Source organism: Oncorhynchus keta, chromosome 35 (genome assembly GCF_023373465.1).
Source record: "Oncorhynchus keta strain PuntledgeMale-10-30-2019 chromosome 35, Oket_V2, whole genome shotgun sequence".
Lineage (NCBI taxonomy): Eukaryota > Metazoa > Chordata > Actinopteri > Salmoniformes > Salmonidae > Oncorhynchus > Oncorhynchus keta.
The window spans coordinates 43,894,634-43,910,137 of NC_068455.1; the positions used below are offsets into that span (position 1 = coordinate 43,894,634).

Below are 15,504 nucleotides of genomic sequence, written 5' to 3' on the forward strand. Positions count from 1 at the left end.
GCTACGTCAACTGACTCGGGCTACGTCAACTGACTCGGGCTACGTCAACTGACTCGGGCTACGTCAACTGACTCGGGCTACGTCAACTGACTCGGGCTACGTCAACTGACTCGGGCTACGTCAACTGACTCGGGCTACGTCAACTGACTCGGGCTACGTCAACTGACACAGGCTACGTCTGTGCAGCGGTGTATTCGATCTGTGCATGTGCCAGCACAGATGCTTATGTGTGAGTGAAGTGAGCTCAAATTTTTTCCACATCTTTTTTTTATATGCCTGAACTTACAATTAAATAGGCTTCCCCAAAATAACATGTTGGCTTAGGTAGAACGTTAAATTTTAATTGCCGATTTTTGTGCATTTATCATAATCCCATCAGCCTGATTTGGTGTATGTAGCCTAAACACGATTTAAGGAAATTGTTCTTACACAGCATGTAAATGTTTAAATCTAACCTATTGTATTAATCTGGCTAGTCACAATAATCATATAATTGTGTGCATTACTCCGTGCCAGCCGCGTTCCTATTGGTCAGTTACCGGGTCGGCTTGTAACACCAGCCACGCTATACGATAAAGGCAAAGAAAATCTGACACTGACAGATTTTCGTCAGAGCCTATGACCATACGTAGCAGCAGACCTAGACCCTGTCACATTGGAAGAGCCAAGACGTCTGACAATCATTTCCGACCTAGGATTTTGCCTACGACGTGGAAATTTTGTCCTGGGCAGTAATATCGTGGCATATGACGGCTAATATCATAGTCTGCAAAGGCTTTTAATTAGTGTCCAGGAAATGGCCCCTCTGTGGTTTATATTCCCTTAAAGGGTATGGATTAGTTAGATCAGGGTTTCTTAAACCTTTTGACGGTGTAGAGAAATGTACATTTCCTGGAATTCTACTTATTTTGCCGGGGGGGGCATTTTTCTCCAATTTTAGTTCGACTAGTAGAGAAATGTTAATATATCCGAGTGAGAGCTTCTAATCAATCAATGGGGGTGCCCTGGAGGTGCCCTGCATGCCTGGTTGGAATTCGGGCCTTGATAGCTGACTAGACTAACTTAACAATAAAAAAAAAAAATGTATTGTGAAACATACAACTGGATTGCAATGGTTCATAATTGTATTTTATTAGAATTGTCTGGCCCATTTCTCCATCAAAGTTTTGGGCTTGTAGAAAAATGTCTAATTTCTCTGAACGGGGGGGAATCCTCATGTCTTACTCAATCGTAGGAAGAAATTTAGTCCAATTTGGATTCTGGGTAATTAACAGGGTCAATTTGGGTGCAATCAATTAGCTTAATTTCTCAGCTCTAATTACATTTCAACAAAATAAAGTTTCAGGGCCTCCCGAGTGGCGCAGCTGGCCCATGTTACCAAAGATCCTGGTGCGATACCGGGCTGTGTCGCGACCGGGAGAACCATGAGGCAACGCACAATTGCCCAGCGTTGTCCAGATTGTATTATTTATTGAACCATTTATTTAACTAGGCGAGTCAGTTAAGAACAAATTCTTATTTACAATGACTGCCGACACCGGCCAAACCCTAACCCGGTTGGCCGTGGGCCAATTGTGCACCGTCCTATGGGACTCCCAATCACGGCCGGTTGTGATGCAGCCTGGAATCGAACCAGGGTCTGTAGTGACACCTCTAGCACTGAGCAGCAGTGCCTTAGACCACTGTGCCACTCGGGAAGGGTTTGGCCGGCCGGGATGTCCTTATCCCATCGCACGCTAGCAACTTTGGCGGGCTGGGCGCATGCACGCTGACACGGCCGGCAGGTTTACGGTGTTTCCTCTGACACACTGGTGCGGCTGGCTTCCGGGTTAAGCGTGCATTGTGTGAAGAAGCAGTGTGGCTTGGCAGGGTTGTGTTTCGGAGGAAGTATGGCTCTTGACCTTCACCTCTCCCGAGTCTGTACGGGAGTTGCAGCGATGGAACGAGACTGTAACTACCAATTTAGCTATGATGGACATGCATGCATACATACATACATATACATATGTATGTATGTATTTTTTATTTATTAAAAAAAATATGAATAAATCAGTTACAGGAATGCTAATCGTGTCAGTTTCTAACTACCGAAAAGATTTCAGAACAATCTGAGATGGTGGGTGTCATGGCTTGCTAAAATGACATGGAATGACTCCAAAGGCAGCATAGGATGGAAACAACAATTAAGTGTGTTTGTGGTTCTAGGTCACGCAGAGAACAAGGAGCAGTACATCGACGTGCTGGAGAACCTGGGGAACAGTCACCTGACCCAGGACAACAACGAGGTGTCTACTGGGTTCCTGAACCTGGCTGTCTTCACCAGGGAGGTCACCGCACTCTTCAAGAACCTGGTGAGAGTAGGGGGGAGGGATAGGGTGCACGTTTGAGGGAAGACTTTTGGGAGGTGGAGGAGAGAAGAAATGGGTGCAAAACATCAAGAGTTTTGAGTGATGGAGGGGAAACATTTTTAGGGGATGGGGCTAAGAGTCTGGGAGAGGTAAGGCACTTTGGAAACGGATGAGAGAAACTTTGGGAAGGGGTAGGAAATGGGTAGGGAGAGGATGCGGAAATAACCTTTTTTGTATCTGGGGGAGGGGCAATGGCTGCAGAGTTTGGAGTGATGGGTGTTAATGGTGTTGAGAGGGGGAAGAGGAGTGTATAGTTAAAAGAGGAAACGATGCTTTTGAGAAGAGACAGATTTTATTGATTTTATTTTATTGGATGTGGGTGTTGACAGAACAGATGTGGTAAAGTTGGGCTGTAGTCATTAGTTGGCCACTGTTGCAAAACTATTATTCCAAACGGAAAACATGTTACAACGAAAACGGGAGTTTCTATTGGACAAATTCAGGTATGTACCTCACCGTTTCTACGGTTTGGTTCCTAGTGAGTACACCCCTGGGTGACGTTCTAGAGGTGACAATAGGGTGTTGCTAACTCCATTGCAGTATTCAGTCAGATCATAAACATTTGAAGTTTAGCGCCAATGACCTAAGGTAGATGTACAAATATTCACTGAGTGTACAAAACATTAGGAACACCTTCCTAATATTGAGTTGTACCCCCTTTTGCCCTCAGAACAGCCTCAATTCACCAGGGCATGGGGCGCTCTACAAGGAGTCAAATCACAATTTTATTGGTCACAATACACATATTTAGCAGATGTTATTGCGGGTGTAGCGAAATGCTTGTGTTCCTAGCTCCAACAGTGTAGTAGGATCTAACAACACACTCATCTAAAAGTAAAAGAATGTAATTAGGAAATATTTGGACGAACAATGTCGGAGTGGTATTGACTAAAATAAAGTATAGTAGAATACAGTATATAGATATGAGATCAGTAAAGCAGTATGTAAACATGAATAATCGAACACTTGTCACTTTAATAAAGTGGCCAGTGATTCCGTAAACGTTTGGAGTCGAGCGCCATCAATGATCTAAGGCAGTGTACAAAAGCATTCCACACGGATGCTGTCCCATGTTGACTCCTTTGTGTGTGTGGACTGTTCTTGATACACACGGACTGTTGAGCGTCAAAAGCCCATCAGCGTTGTAGTTCTTGACACAGCCAAACTGGCGCGTCTGGCATCCGCTACCATACCCTGTTCAAAGGCACTTAAACATTTTGTCTTGCCCATTCACCCTCTGAATGGCAATTCATACACAATCAATGTCTCACGGCTTAAAACTCCTTCTTTTTAACCTGTCTCCTCCCCTTCATCAACACTGATTTTGAAGTGGATTTAACAGGTGACATCAATAAGGGATCTTAGCTCTCAACTGGATTCACCTGGTCAGTCTGTCATGGAAAGAAGAGGTGTTTTGTACACTCTTGTGTAGAATAATCCTAATCTGTCATTGTGAACTCAATCTATTTCTGGCGTAAATCTTCTCCATCACACAACCGATAGGACTTCATGTCTGCAGCTCTACACATGAATGGTGCTGAGTGGTCCTAGCGCCATCACTAAGCTGTGACTTAACCAAGCCATGAGCTCATTAATCGTGTGCCCGCTCTCGTACGTGGTCCGAGGGGTTATTTATGAATGAGTTGCAGTGTGGTTACAGCTGGAGGGTCAAAGGGCCCCTGTTGAGGGAGAGGGATGAGGAAAGACCCCGTTCTTGTCGCAGCAGTGTGCTTGAAGGAGTGAGTTGTGTGTGCATGCATTGTGTTGGGTGGGATACAACAGCTGCAGGAGAGCACCTCTTCCCCCCTCCAAGAACTGGAACCCCACCCCTACTGATAGTCGTGTTAATTCATCCCAGACCTTTGTGTGTTGGGAGTGGACAAGGCAACTCCTCCTTTCTCCCCCCTCCCAGCTGTCAAAGTCCCCCTCAGGACCTTGATGAAGTGCTAGAGGAAACTGAGGAAACTAATCTAAAACACGACCACTGCTTGATTTAGGGGCTTTAACAGAAAACTGTGTGTGGGGGGCTGGCTGTGTGTCTGAGGGCGAGGGTTGTTTCACTGTTACACAGAACACAGGGCCTTCTTTCCATTTCTTCAATTCTCGGAAGGAAATCAAAACAAAGACAACTTTTTAAAAAGTTCAAGTTTGCATCAATTTTTCAAGGTGAACCAAAGTGTGAACTCAGAAGGGGGAAATGGTTGTCTTTTTTATTTACCTACAGAGCTGCTTCAGTACAGTAGGATCTACAAAATGGGTCAGATGTTTTGGTTCTCCATTTGCGTGTCATCAGCATGTATTACACTGAACAGGAATATAACTGCAACGAGTTACGGTCATATTTGTATTTTATTTGTCCCGTGTTTTACCAGGTACGTTGACTGAGAACCTTCTCATTTACAGAAACAACCTTGGGAATAGTTACAGGGGATGAATGAGCCAATTGTAAGCTGGGGATGATATGAAGGCCAGAATGGGAATTTAGCCCGGACATCGTGGTTAACACTCCTACGATTACGATGCCATGGGATCTTTAGTGACCACAGAGTCAGGACACCTGTTTAATTCACGTCCCATGGGCCTCAGGATCTTGTCACAGTATTTCTGTGTATTCAAATTGCAATTGGATCAAATAAAATTGTGTTCATTGTCCGCAGCGTATGCCTGCCCATACCATAACCCCGCCACCATGGGGCATGCATTGACATCAGCAAACCGCTTGCCCACACAATGTCATAAACACTGTCTGCTAGTTGAAACCGGTATTGATCCGTTAAGAGCACACTTCGGCGTGCCAGTGGCCATAGAAGTTGAGCATTTGCCCACTGAAGTCAGTTACGATGCCGAACTGCAGTCAGGTCAAGACCCTGGTGAGGACAACAAGCACGCAGATAAGCTTCCCTGAGACGGTTTGTGACAGAAATTCTATGGTTGTGCAAACCCACAGTTTCATCAGCTGTCTGGGTGGCGTATCTCAGACAATCCCGCAGGTGAAGAAGCCGGATGTGGTCCTGGGCTTGTGGGGGGTCGTTACATGTGGTTGCCAGGCCAGTTGGACGGAATTAACATTCAAGAGAAATTAACATTAGATTCTCTGGCAACAGCTCTGGTGGACATTCCTGTAGTTAAGCAAGCCAATTGCACGATCCCTCAACTTGAGACATCTGTGGCATTGTGTTGTGACAAAACAGCAATTTCTTTTTGTGCCATTTTGTCCCCAGCACAAGGTGCACCTGTTTTTATGATCACGCTGTTTAATCGGCTTCTTGATATGCCACACGTGGTGGATGGATTACCTTGGCAAAGGAGAAATGCTCACTAACATGGATGTAAATGTATTTGTGCACAACATTGATCTCTTGTTTCAGCTCATGAAACATGGGACCAACACTTTACATGTCGCCTTTCTATTTTGTTCAATATAGATTTGCAAGAAGAGCTTAAATGGATACAGACCTCTACATTGCTAAACTGTTTTGAGGTCTTCCTATTAAAACAATGTTGCTTGTTTTCCGGCAGAGTAGAAAACGGCGTTTTGAATCGCTCTATTTTAGGGACACTATGGTGCAGTTGCCCTTGTCTTATTAATATGCATCGTTTTACATTTTTTTTATCGCGTGTTGGTCATCGTTGTGTGTCCTGCCCTTGTAAGTCATTGATGCATACTGTGGATAAAACAATTTCCCAAATTGGAATTAATAAAGTAATACTCTCTACTCTATAGAGGTACTGTATGTACTGTGATGCCAGAAGTGGATGGGGTAGGAAGTTGTGTGTGCGAACAGGAATAGACCCTGCGTTGGTCCCAAGCCAAGTCTGCACCATGATAAGAGTGAGGGAGGGGATTGCAGGGCGCCATGTCCTTCCTGGGTGGTGGTGTTTTATATTATGTTTCAACCCCTTAAAGAGCAGAGCTTTCATGTGTATGGTGTACATTTTAGGACACGTCCTTGTTCCTGGGTTAGGGTTCAGGTGGCGGTGTAGCATGTATCGGCCTGTAAAAGAGCAGAGGTGGAGGAGGACCGGACTGACTGACTTTACGACAACTTTTATCTGTACGGTGTATGTTTTCGGACATTCATCTGTTGTGGATGTCCTAACATGTGCACCGTTAATCTGTAGTCCAATTCGATGCACGACGGGAAGGATCTCGGCACAAGTAACCAGAACACAGTATGCAATACACTTATTCCGTCTGAGTCTCATTTGATTTGGTTGTTGTGGTGCACCCGGAGCCATCCCATCCCTTGAAAATGTGACTCAATAAAAAAAAAACTGGAACAACATATGAACCAATACAGGTTTTTGTTATTTCATCATTGTAAATCAAAAATGGGTGTCTGTGTAGCTATGTGACTCATTTGTTTCTGTCTTCCAGGTCCAGAACCTGAACAACATCATCTCCTTCCCCCTGGAGAACATCCTGAAGAGTGAGCTCAGAGACAGCAGACTGGTGAGTATCTAGGGTTGTAAGATTCCAGTAACTTTCCCAATATTGCCTTTGGTTTCCAGAAAGCCCGGTTGGTAGGGTCCCCGAATTTCCTGCATATCCCCTCCTTATTCCAGGAATCTTCCAATTGGGAATTTTGGGAAAGTTTCTGGAATTTTGCCACCCTGCGATTTACCGTAATTGCTGGACTATTAAGCGCACCTGAATATAAACCGCACCCACTGAATTATTAAAAAATATGTATTTTGTACATAAATAAGCCGCACATGTCTATAAGCCGCAGATGCCTACCGGTACATTGAAACAAATTAACTTTACACAGCCTTTAAACGAAACACGGCTTGTGTAACAAAAATAAATAGGCTTTAACGAAACACGGCTTGTAACAAAAATTAAAACAGTAGCCTACCAAGAAAGTCATTGGTCACTATCTTCCTCCTCCTGTGCACTGAAACCACTGAAGTCATCTCCTTCGGTGTCGGAGTTGAATAGCCTCAGAATTGCTTCATCCGATGTTGGATCGTTTTCATTGTCGCTCTCGTCACTTTCATCTGGAGGCAACTACCCCGCTGAGCTCATGCTGCCCCTTCAACACGCAGCAGTCCAGCCTTTCGAAACCTGTTGATGATAGTGGATTTTTTGACAATGCTCCACGCTGTCAGGACCCACTGGCAGACTTGACCATAAGATGCTCTTCGCCTGCGGCCCGTTTTAGTGAAGGATTTCTCCCCACTTGTCATCCAAGCCTCCCACTGAACAAGGAGCACCACCTTAAATGCACGATTTACACTGATGTCGAGTGGCTGCAAATACTTTGGGCCATCTGCTTTTCTTCCCTCTGAAAGCTTTTGTTGTCTTTCTGCACTGAGTCAGTTCCTCACGCTGCTGTTTCCAACGTCTTATCATCGACTCATTAAGGCCAAGCTCCCATGCAGCAGCTCTATTTCCTTTTCCAACAGCCAGATTTATCGCCTTCAACTTGAAAGCTGCATCATATGCATATATCCGTGTCTTTGCCATGATGAGGGTGACAAAATTAATACCGTAATCAGAATGATGGGAAGTTTGAGCGCGCTCGATTTACGTCACATCATGTGACGGTGCTCAGTTTTTTGGCGGCATGAATCTTGTGAAAGCGGGAAAAATCCATAAATTAGCCGCGTCATTGTATAAACCGCGAGGTTCAAAGTGTGGGAATAAAGTAGCGGTTTATAGTCTGGAAATTACGGTAGCTCTACTGTCGTGCACAAACTGTAAGACTTCTGTGTAACCTACTGTGCACTAACTCTCCTGCCTCCCCACAGTCTGTGTCTGTAAAGTCAGCGAGAGATGCACCTCGCCTAAGAGTAAACCACAACCCTGCAAAACATACTTACTACTGCCTTGTGCTATTTTATGACCAACACCCATATTGTGTTGGGTGTCACAAATTAGTGACAGCTTTTTAAAACTGTTGCATCCCATCGGATGAGCAATTCTTCATTCAATATGTCAGTCTGATCTGTACCATTAAAAAATAAAATAAAAAACACATTCATAGATATGGTCGGGAGTTTTTCCTGACCATGTGACTCCACCGGAAGAAACTGGGCCACTGTTTTATATAGGCTTAGACTATTACAAATAGGACCTGGAGATTTACCTGGTCAGGTCACTTGGTCAGGAAAACCCCTGGCCCTACATATTGAATCCTTCACCGGCAGGAGATATTATTGTAAAACCCCTTTGTTGAAGAGTTATAAAGGGAGTGACTGGGGCCTCCTGTGCAGTGTCCTGTGAATGTCCACAGTTTAGATGATATACAGTAGACTAGAGGCCATGTTTATTTGATATGTCTGGAGCGGATGGCAAGCTGGTCATAACCATCTTTTTCGTCTTCGTTAGGAGCTGAAGAAACAGTTGGAGAAGAGCTGGAAGGACTATGACATCAAAGTGTAAGTTGATGGTGATTATAAGGATTTTAGCCTATTATTTTTATGGTTCATCTCTCAGAAGGTTATATGCAGTACCAGTCAGAGGTTTGGACACACCTACTCATTCAAGGGTTTTCCTTTATTTGTGTTATTGTAGAATAATAGTGACGACATCAACTGAAATAAAACATGGAATCATGTAGTAACCAAAAAGTGTTAAACAAATCAACATATATTTTAGATTCTTCAGTAGCCACCCATTGCTAGATGCCAGCTTTGCACAATCTTGGCATTCTCTCAACCAAGCTTCATGAGGAATGCTTTCTCAACAGTCTTGAAGGAGTTCCCGCATATGCTGAGCACTTTTAAATTTTATTTTAAACCCTTTTTTCTCCCCATTTTCGTGGTATCCAATTGGTAGTAGTTACAGTCTTGTCTCATCACTGCAACTCCCGCATAGACTCAGGAGAGTCCTCCGAAACACAACACGACCCAACAGCTTCTTGACACAATGCACATCCAACCCGGAAGCCAGCCGCACCAATGTGTCAGAGGAAACACCGTACACCTGCCGACCTGGTCAGTGTGTACTGCGCCCGGCCCGACACAGGAGTCGCTAGTACGCGATGAGACAAGGATATCCCTGCCGGCCAAACACTCCCTAACCCGGACGACGCTGGGCCAATTGTGCGCAGCCCCATGGGCATCCCGGGTCGCGGCCGGCTGCGACAAAGCCTGGGCTCAAACCCAGAATCTCTGGTGGCACGATGCAGTGCCTTAGACCACTGCGCCACCCGGGAGGCGCTGCACACTTGTTGGCTGCTTTTCCTTCACGCTGCGGTCCAACTCATCCCAAACCATCTCAATTGGGTTGAGGTTGGATGATTGTGGAGGCCAGGTCGTCTGATGCAGCACTCCATCACGCTCCTTCTTGGTCAAATAGCCCTAACACAGCCTGAAGGTGTGTTTTGGGTCATTGTCCTGTTGAAAAACAAATGATAGTCCCACTAAGCGCAAACCAGATGGTGTATCGCTGCGGAATGCTGTGGTAGCCATGCTGGTTAGGTGTGCCCTGAATTCTAAATAAATCAGGGTCGCCAGCAAAGCACCCCCACACAGTAACACCACTTCTATTTTTCACAGTGGGAACCACACATGCGGAGATCATCCGTTCACCTAATAATAATAATAATAATATATGCCATTTAGCTGACGCTTTTATCCAAAGCGACTTACAGTCATGTGTGCATACATTCTACGTATGGGTGGTCCCGGGAATCGAACCCACTACCCTGGCGTTACAAGCGCCATGCTCTACCAACTGAGCCACAGAAGGACCACACCTACTCTGCGTCTCACAAAGACATGGCGGTTGGAAACAAAAATCTCAAATTTGCACTCATCAGACCAAAGGACAGATTTCCACTAGTCTAATGTCCATTGCTCGTGTTTCTTGGCCCAAGCAAGTCTCTTCGTCTTGGTGTCCTTTTTAGTAGTGGTTTCTTTGCAGCAATTTGGCCATGAAGGCCTGACTCACACAGTCTCCTCTGAACAGTTGATGTTGAGATGTGTCTGTTACTTGACCTCTGAAGCATTTATTTGGGCTGTAATTTCTGAGCCTGGTAACTCTAATGAACTTATCCTCTGCAGCAGAGGTAACTCCGGGTCTTCCTTTCCTGTGGCGGTCCTCATGAGAGCCAGTTTCATCATAGCACTTGACGGTTTTTGCGACTTCACTTGAAGAAACTTTTTTAAAGTTCTTTAAATTTTCCATATTGACTGACTATCATGTCCTAAAGTAATGATGGACTGTTTCTCTTTGCTCATTTGAGCTGTTCTTGACATAATTTGGACATGGTCTTTTACCAAATAATCTTCTGTCTACCACCCCTACCTTGTCACAAGAAAGAAAGAAATTCCACAAAGTAACTTTTAACAAGGCACACCAAGAGTGTGCAAAGCTAAGGCAAAGGATGGCTACTTTGAAGAATATAAAATATATTTGGATTTTTTAAACATTTTTGTTTCTATATGATTCCATGTGTTACTTCATAGTTGATGTCTTCACTATTATTCTACAATGTGGAAAATAGTAAAAATAAAGAAACCCTGGAATGAGTAGGTGTGTCCAAACTTGTGTGAGTGGTATTTATACACATCCAATAATGTTCAATTGCTGAGGCATGGCACTTTCCAATCTACATTTTGAGCTCAGACATTACAGCATTGGTCTAAAATTGCATGTTGGCTAAAAATATGTGAAGGGGGCTTCACCTCCACAAAAAAAGGGAGTGTGTTACAGAAATAGGATGTGTAAAAGGGCAAAGATTAGGACCATAAATACCTGCTGACTGTATCATGTAAATCCACCCCATATTTCTTTCATTCTCTCACAAACACGCACACACTTTCTCATGCGCTGTCTCTGGTCTCCTCAGCAGCTGTGTTGTCTGCCCTGCTGCATTTTCTAACGCTATTTTGTTTTCATTAAGGCTATCCATACATGTCTCTCAAACTCTCTCTCTCTCTCAGTGGGAAACTGGAGAAGGAGAGGAGGGAGAAGAGTCGGCAGCTGGGCCTGGTCAAGACTGAGGGACACAACGTGACGGAGGACATGGAGCGAGAGAGGAGGACCTTCCAGCTGCAGATGTGTGAGGTGGGGGCTTGGAGCTGAGACTAGACGGGAAACACACACACACACACACACACACACACACACACACACTAGGGATGGGCACGGCTAATCAGATAGCCGAACGGACCTTAGTACTCAATCACTTGTGTGTTTGTGTGCGCATTTTTTTTGTAGGCCTATTTTGACCATTTAAAAAAGTTACCTACAAGGATAAACCATGGCTTTTGAAATACTTAAATTTTGTCCACTTCAAATACCAATTACAGGCGCGCACCTAACGGACTTTCACAATACCTGACACAGACCAATGCAAAACACTCACCAGAACTTTTTTGCATTTGTATCAGAATCAGTTTTATCATGGAGAAAAGGACTTATTTTTAGTTGATTAGGGCCCTAGATCTGTGCATAAGGACAAATTCTCCCCCGAACAGCACAGCTTCGATCAAGGTGGGGGTGGCAAAACCATGTAAAATAGGGAGCACAGATTGGAATCAGTACCATTGGAATCGGACTCCAAAGCTAAGCTCAGTTAAGGTTGTAGCTCACAGTTACACTTTACGAGCGTAGGGGAATTTGTTGCACACTCTCTGTCAGGTCAGCTGCTGAGATGGATGGAGGAGAAGAAGAGGGAAATTATTCCCCTTCCTCCAAGGCTCTCGCCTGGGTCCTATTCATCAGGGCACGCAACAGAAAAATATTTCTTATAGGATAAATCGAGGTTGTACGTCGCTGTTTCAGTCCTTTCCCCCCCCTTTTTTTTCTTGTTTGTTGCTTAATGAACATGATCCAGCACAGCCGCAGACAGATGGCTTTAAACAAGTCTTTATGGAGCAGAGACGAAGCAGACTGAAGTCATTCCTTCCACAAGCAGCAGCGAGTTCCTACAACTGGCTCCAAAGGCTTTTTCCGACCTTTTTTTAATTTTTTAAAGCAACAGACTTCAAACAGTTAAAATGGATCAGGGGAAAAAACACACCCTGAAATGGTTCTGTTATTTCATGTTTGGGCTAAGTCCTGAAAACCATACAGTCTTCGACAAAATACTTATTTATATTAAGGTCCAGCATTTTTGCTGACCATGACGTGACAATGAAGGCCTGGACTTTTTCCTAGTCAGGTCACAACGGGTCAGGAAAAACTCCAGGCCCTATTCAAATATACACTAAACCAGGATTAAAGAATGACTGATTTGAATCTGTGAAATGACGCACAACTTAATTGTGGTCTATAACCACTGACGGTTTCGGAACCGAAACCTAAGCTCTGTAACCATGGTTACCAACGCTACATCCTCTGGTTTGTCCAGTACTTGCTAAAGATCCAGGAACTGAAGGTGCGCCAGGGTCCAGACCTGCTCCAGAGTCTCATCAAGTACTTCCAGGCCCAGCTCAAGTAAGTTCTCCTTCTATGCTGCATTCATGCCCTTTTCACACTTTTGAGCCAAACCAAGTTGATCTGGACTGCATTTTGGCCCGGTTATAGTCGATTATACAGTGGGGCAAAAAAGTATTTAGTCATCCACCAATTGTGTAAGTTCTCCCACTTAAAAAGATGAGAGAGGCCTGTAAGTTTCATCATAGTTACACTTCAACTATGACAGACAAAATGAGAGGAAAAAAATCCAGAAAATCACATTGTAGGATTTTTTTAATGAATTAATTTGCAAATTATGGTGGAAAATAAGTATTAGTTAGTTCGTGGAACTGTGCTTGAGAGGATAAAATGTGTAAATGAAAATATCAGAGCCAGTTTGGCATGGAAGTATCAAAGGGACTTATGGTAAAGCATATGGCTTTTATATGCATCCTACTGTTGAGTATCTCAGCTTCTACACAGAGTAGCACCACCGCAAAGGGTTTACGCCAGGAATGTTACTGTAGCTTCTGGTGTAAAATGTTGTGGCTGTTCAGTTTTTGTCTTCCTTTTACGAGCTGTTGCCACGGTACTTAACTATTTGTTGCAAATGTAGTGTTTGCTCGACTCGGGTATGCTAGGGAGCTCTTTATAACCTGCGTGTTTGGGATCATGTACCTGAGTGTTAAGGTGTTGTCTCAGTTTCTTCCAGGACGGCTTGAAAGCTGCAGAGAACCTTAGTCCTTTTGTGGAGAAGCTGGCGTCATCTGTCCACACGGTAATTTGTGTTTTGTCTACTTGTCTGTCGATCTGTTTGTCAGTCAGTTTCGCCTTCCTGTATGAGAGGATTTAAGTGGAATGTTACTACCTTTTTGTCTACTTCAGTCAGTCTCTCCATCCACAAGAGAGGATTTAACTGGAATGTCCACAAGCCTATCGAGGGCCAGTCATTAAAAAAATGACTACTGACACATTTCCCAGTATGTTGACTAGTAATTCTGTTTCTATGCGTTTCCCCTCACCTTTTGTTTTGAATGTGCCATCTTATCTCGAATGTAAGTCAGTCACCACAGATTTACTGTCTGGGTCAAAGGTCAGATTCTATTCTAACTGCTGCCCTGCTTTCTGAAGCTAAGTTTAGTAAATAGTGTTCTGGAACTATGATACGAGAACCATGTCTTCTCTACCATGTGACTACCTTAGAAATATAATCTAGATTACATTTCTATGGTGACTGCCATTATACTACTGCTTGTACAGGCGGTTGTTTTGGCAGTTATGCTGTCGGAAGTTTGAAATATTTTAAACTTAGTCCTAGCCATGGAACTGCATCTAACCACTGATTAGTGGAAGGTAGGTTTTAGTGATAATCTCAGTGTGTGTCTAGCAGGCTGTCTGTCGCTCACGCAAGCACATTCACAAACAACCCCCCACAGACTTCCAACTGCCTATGGAAGCCCAGACACAATAACCGAACACATCGCTAGCAGGCAACTGTAAATCTCATAGTCGGACAACAGTTGAGTAAGCTACAGTCAAATTCCTCTTTTAACAACCAACCCTCTTAACCCTCGATCTCCTCTCTCCTCCAAGACTTTCCCAACCTACAGGCTGCTAGTTACCGGAATCCTCAATTATTTTAATAATTAACAGTAAATCTATCATAACTCTGGTAATTTATACTTGAATAACTTTTTAAAAAATGTGTTCATATAGTAATAACGTTTTAAAAGGGTTTTCATATAGTATTCATTCATCTGTGTTCTTATTTCCATGTCTAGTAGATAGACCATATGGTTCAAGAGAAAATGGCCTAATTAATGAAAAAACATCTATTTAACAATTACATTATTTTCAATTAAATATGCACTATGCAGAAATCGCGCCGCCATTTCCTGGTTGCTAAAATGATAATAGTTTGCCAAATTTCAGTTTGACAAGACAAGCAAATATATTGTAGATAATCATTGTACCGTCAAATCGCTGTGAAATCTATTTTCCATAACCAGAAATATTGTATTTTCAGCTGGTGTTCAAAACCGACACTTAAACTTAAGAACGGGAATCATAGAAATGGCGCACGTAGAACAGATCTGACGCTTCTTAGACTTGCTTTCAATGATAATGACAGATCTATAACACACATTTCTAAGTGAATTTGGTCAAGGCGCCCAAAAAGTTACATATTGCAGCTCTGCAACTCTTCCAACTTTTGGCTTTTTTCACAACTGCCACCATTGACCATTGATGCCAAAACATTGACAACTAATACATATTGACATAGTAAAATACATTGGTATGTAAATATTAAGGATATTTCTTGCTGAAACACTCATATTAAACACATTGTATTCACTAAAATCTCTTATTTTATTGTCATATATTTTACACGCGATAAACTCACACAGAGGGCCAGATTACAGACACCTGTGATAATCTGAAGTACTCAAAAGGGCCACTAGATATATTTGTGATTCCATAAAATCCTGCTCTGGAATCAGGCACAGTATTAGTAACGGACACTTGACTTTAATGAATGTCGGCGATTATTCTTGTTCTGCTTGGTCTGAAAGGGGCCAAGCTCCGGTTTGCTATTTCTCATGTTCCAGGAAGTATTAGGGAAATATACTGGTTCGGCCTTTTTCATGATTCATTAATGCGGCAGGCAGATAGGGGTGGTACTAAGCTAGACTGGTGGTTTGTGCGGTCTAGAAGTTGGGAAGACGGCACAAATACATCTGG

At 43.5% G+C, this 15,504-nt stretch overlaps 1 protein-coding gene across 10 annotated transcripts in view; it reads left to right on the forward strand.

Annotated features, from left to right (window-relative positions):
• The window catches only part of LOC118368534 (arf-GAP with SH3 domain, ANK repeat and PH domain-containing protein 3), a 59,124-nt gene that overhangs the window by 25,043 nt on the left and 18,577 nt on the right, over positions 1-15,504 (forward strand). For all 10 annotated transcript variants that reach the window (XR_008093186.1, XM_035752706.2, XM_052497070.1 and 7 more), the window contains 6 exons: positions 2,206-2,351; positions 6,787-6,861; positions 8,743-8,792; positions 11,304-11,427; positions 12,716-12,801; positions 13,465-13,540. Coding sequence is in view for 9 of the 10 variants with exons in the window: in XM_035752706.2 (XP_035608599.1) it covers positions 2,206-2,351; positions 6,787-6,861; positions 8,743-8,792; positions 11,304-11,427; positions 12,716-12,801; positions 13,465-13,540 (557 nt within the window). In the remaining variant the exon portion in view is untranslated. The remainder of the gene's footprint in view (positions 1-2,205; positions 2,352-6,786; positions 6,862-8,742; positions 8,793-11,303; positions 11,428-12,715; positions 12,802-13,464; positions 13,541-15,504) is intronic.